Below are 4,772 nucleotides of genomic sequence, written 5' to 3' on the forward strand. Positions count from 1 at the left end.
ATAAATTCTAAACTTTACTATATCATGACACAAACAAATTCGTAAAATGTCATTTTATTCTATTCGTAAACCGTAAAACCATACTATAATTGCATTATAAAGTTTTCTTATGTTTTTTTCTTAGAGCTTGCCTCTTCTAACTTCGATTTTGAAAAAAATTTAATTCCACCAATTAATACAATAGTAACCTACAACATTTACAATTTTTTATATTATTTAGGTATATTAATTTTTTTTCTATATTATTCGGGAAAAAAAGGCAAAATAACATTTATAATTTTCCATATTTTTTTTACTTTAATAATTTCTTTTTTGCTGGAAAAAATTAAAACATTTACGATCCATATATCGTTTACAATTTCTTATATTTCCTACCTACTCTTCTGATTACTAAAAAAATTAAAAACACTTACAATTTAAATCTACGTATAATAATAATTAAAATTTACCAAATACTTAATTTACTGGTTTTCCACTCTCGAAATGTTAACATATAATATCTAAACAAAACTTTTTTTAACAAATTTAATAATAATCTAACAAATAGAAAATTTTCAACTTTATTAACTCCTTTTTTTCTCTCTCTTAACTCTTCTTCTGTCCACAAATTTTTTTTTAAGAAATTTGTTTTAAAAAAAATTAGGGTTTTTAAATACTCTTGCATATGGTAGATTCAAAATTCTCGACCTTTAATAATGTCAGATAGTAGGTAGTAGAGATTCGTTGCTGCCTAAGAAGCCCAAATTGACAATGAATCTCTGCTACACCTACATTAGCATGACAAACTATTAGAACCCCAAATTGATATGTTAACTGTCAAGATTTCTTGTTCATTTCAAACATATGAAATCCCAAATTGTCAACCACCGTGCCGATTTGGAATTTCTATACATCTCTCATATTATTTTAATAAAAAACACATATTATTCCATATTTTTTTATTATTCCGAAAAACAACTTTTAAAATCACTCTAAATCAATTTAATTTTTTAGAGCGATCTTCTGAAAATACATGAGGTAAAATAAATTCTGAATTCTAGTTTTTCATTATCTGTCCAACAAAAACAGTTTGTTTTTTTAAAATAAGATCAGCACTGAATTGGTGGACGGCTATTCCGACCTCTTCTTCTCCAGTTCACCAACCAAGCCATAATTGCAATCTTTCTTTTTTCAACCAACAAAACACCAAAGCCCTGATTCATAATAATATCCTTTCACCTGTCCCTTACGGGCAGATGCCCTCAAAGTTGCTTTATCCCATCCAACCCTAATCCCCTCAACCCTTTTTCACTGCCAACTACTCCTTATATATATGCACATAATGCCCCACTAATCACGTCTTAGTCTGGTTATTGGAAATACCTCTTTTTTTTCAGGTAGAAAGCCTGCTGTTTTTCCAGACCAACAAAACACACTTTTCCTTGTTTCGTTTCAGTTTTTTTTTTTGGCTTCATTTCTTTACCAGCGGCTGAGCTCCAAGTGTCAGTTACAATAAGACGGAAATTAATGAAGAACGTTTCGAGGAACAAGTTTTTGCTCTGTTTTAGACCCGTAGTTGATATGGACTTGATGCTCGACCCCAAAGCAGTCGTGGTTGATCCTTCCCAAAATCGTCGGGCCTTAACGTATCTCACCGTCAAAAACAAGGCAGATATTATGAAGCCTTCAACCACTCAGTCTTCGTCTTCTTCTTCAGTTTCTGATACAGAGAATTCAATCATGGTTCATCGTCCCGGGAAGAAAAGATTTCCCCATGTCATCAAAGCTGTTGTATTCGAGATCTTATTGGTAAGTTCTTTCCTTCTTTCCTTTGTTCTTCATCCTTTTTTTTTTTTTTCCTGATGAAGTGATTAACCGCCTGTTATCATCACTCATCGACATATCTTATCTTATCAATAGGCTAAGAGGGTTAAAGATAGAAAAGGTATCCCATTAAGCAGCCATGGTAAGTTGTTGGATACAAGTGCTGATGAATCAGTAAACAAGGTTCCAGCTGCCGAGGGAGTTCAAAGTACTGTTTCAAAGCCTAACTCAGTCCCAAACTCAACGCAAAAAACAAGCAAACATCAAGAACCAGAGATGAAGCCGAAACAAGAAGGAATCCAGAAGAGTTGTTCAAGTTCAAGTTCAAGCAATGCCATATTTATGCTTGTTATTAGTCTGGCAGTGACCATATTCTGGGGCAAAATTTGTGCAATACTTCTTACATCAATTTGGCTGTACTTTCTCCCTCACCACCAACAGCCTGCAGGAGTTTTTGAGAACCTGGAAAGCATTACAAAAAGCTCGGAAAAGAAGTCAAAAGATTATTACAGAAAGAAGGTCATAATGGAAGGGTTACTTCAAAGGAAACAAAGCAAAGGGGCATTCAATTTTTGACATTAAAAATTTCTGTTCGCAACAGACAAAATACACAAGCATCAGTTTCTTCTTTCTTGTGCAGTAAATTTTTGTTCTTTTTATTTGGGGAAGATTTCAGGGCATTCATTATTTATTAAATTCTTTCATTCCAATTCCCCTGTTCTTTTTTTTTGGGGGGGGGGGACGAAAGATATGGTTAGATATTGAAAGCAATACAAACAAAATCTCAAAATATTTGTTATCATTAGAAAAAAAAATCAAACCCAATCCCGTTTCAGCTTGCTGCTTGTTGACTCATTAAGGATTAAATACAATACGTGGGCTGGGAAATGAAGTTCTGCAATGCGTATACTGTATGGTTTTGTTGTACTTGATGTACCTTAAGCTCAAGTTACTCAGACCCACAAATTTTAAAAATGATCAGATGTTAAAGAATCCACAATTACTAAAGAAAACTCTACATCAAATTGGATACCATGAGAATATATTTGGATACTGAATTTTTAGTCAAAAAGAATGGTGTAATTAAGAAGAAAGTTGCAGGGAAAAAAAAGAGAAGAGAACCTGATCCTAAGTGAAATTCGCTTCAATAAGATTGAATTGCATGTTTTTCACCTGTTTTGTTTGTTAAGTATTGACTGGGAGCATATAATACCAACATGTTAATAGTATTTCTATTTAGTATTTAATCTTAAAAATTTTTCTTAGTTTTGATCTATGTAATGATGTGACACTCTCCATGAGACAATGTTAATGTTAAAGTAGGATCCCTTGCTTTATCCCTCTTTAAAACTAGTTTCTGATAAGGGCAGTGTTTATCCAGAGCACAGAAGCATTGAATCTGATATGAAATACTAAGAAAGCATGCTACCCTGTCAGATACAGCATTAAACATAGTAGTAGATCAAGATTTTATTATTATTGAAAATAGCATCACAGTATTCTAATAAAAGAATAACATCAGATTAAGTTGGTATTAAAACAAAGACATTTAAGCAGGAGTTAAATATGATGAATCGCTGATCTTCAATTATTCTTTGCTTGGGTTAGTGGGCATGCATGCATGCATGCTGCCAAACATCAAACACATCAACTTTCGTTCCCATAATATAAATGTTAGGAATTTATAGGAAGTTGTCTGCCTTTTATAGTTTTAAATACATTTCATAATTTTGAAGTCGTTATTTGAATAAAATAAAATAAAATATAGAAATTAAAGTATGATATAGAATAACACAATACCGTTTGAATCACAAATAGTTAATTTACATGATTTAAACAAATATTCATATTTATATAATTAAAATAATCGTATTTTTTATTATAAAATATTTATAAATTGTAATATATATTTATTAATTTTCTAATAATATATGATTAAAATAATATTGTAGTAGTACATATAAATTATATTAATAATTTATTATATTATTAAATATACATAAATGACCTCCTTTTTCAAAAAGATAAATTAATTATGGAAAAGAACTATTTTCTAAATATTTTTCATTTTCTATTTTTTATGGAATTTTTGGTAAAGTGTTAAAAGAAAAAAATTCTCATGATTAGTTACGTGCTGCCTTATTAAGGTCCGCATGTAAAGGATGCACGTCCAATGCGTATAGAGAAATTATAAAATAATAACTATATAAATACGAAAAAGAATGAAAAAAAGAAGAAGGAAGCTTTATAAAATTGAATAAAGTTGAGAAACAATGATCTTTTTCTTTGTACAATAAATAAATATCATCAAAGAGAGGCATAAGGTACTTTTCTGCCCCCATTCACAAAAGCTGGCAGATTTGGCACTCTAGTGTTTAAAATTAAATGCATCCTTAGTTATGTTTTATAATATATTTTTATAAATTTTCTCAAAAATAAAAAAAAAATTCAGGGTCTTCTAGAGAAGATTAAGATTAAGTAGATGGTGTATATACTAAGCTTAATGAAAGAGAACCAAAAAAAGGAAGATGGTACAGAGACATTCAAAATGGCTCTAGTGAAAAAAAGGCAAAGAAAGGGACATTCTCATATCTAAACCCACCATTATTATCACCACGGGAAGATAATGTATTTCAACACATGTCCTCCCATATTAATAATAATATTCATTCTAATTGAACTAAAACTCAATCAACTAAATTAATTATGACTTGAATTAATAACAAAGTTAAAAGTAAGAATTTATAAAAATTTAAATTTGAATTTTTATTATGAAAAATAAAAAAAAAACAAACCCCTGGGTATCACATGATTCTCGACATTTTGGTCTCTCATTCACGTATTGAGATATATAAAATTGGCTTAAGCTTTTTTAGGACTTAAAAAATTGAATGGTATTGGTAAAACTTAATAGCTTGATACTTATACGCCTAATCTTTGATTCTTATAATAGAAATTCATTGGCTTTG

At 30.1% G+C, this 4,772-nt stretch overlaps 1 protein-coding gene across 1 annotated transcript; it reads left to right on the top strand.

Moving 5' to 3' along the window:
- The first annotated feature begins 1,037 nt into the window (after positions 1–1,037).
- Positions 1,038–2,703, top strand: LOC107908216 (uncharacterized protein At5g23160). Its single transcript, XM_016835457.2, has 2 exons — positions 1,038–1,788; positions 1,900–2,703. The coding sequence occupies exons 1-2, from the start codon at positions 1,507–1,509 to the stop codon at positions 2,377–2,379; spliced, it is 762 nt and encodes a 253-aa protein (XP_016690946.1). The 5' UTR covers positions 1,038–1,506; the 3' UTR covers positions 2,380–2,703.
- Positions 2,704–4,772: the final 2,069 nt, after the last annotated feature.

This window comes from Gossypium hirsutum, chromosome D02 (assembly GCF_007990345.1).
Source record: "Gossypium hirsutum isolate 1008001.06 chromosome D02, Gossypium_hirsutum_v2.1, whole genome shotgun sequence".
NCBI lineage: Eukaryota > Viridiplantae > Streptophyta > Magnoliopsida > Malvales > Malvaceae > Gossypium > Gossypium hirsutum.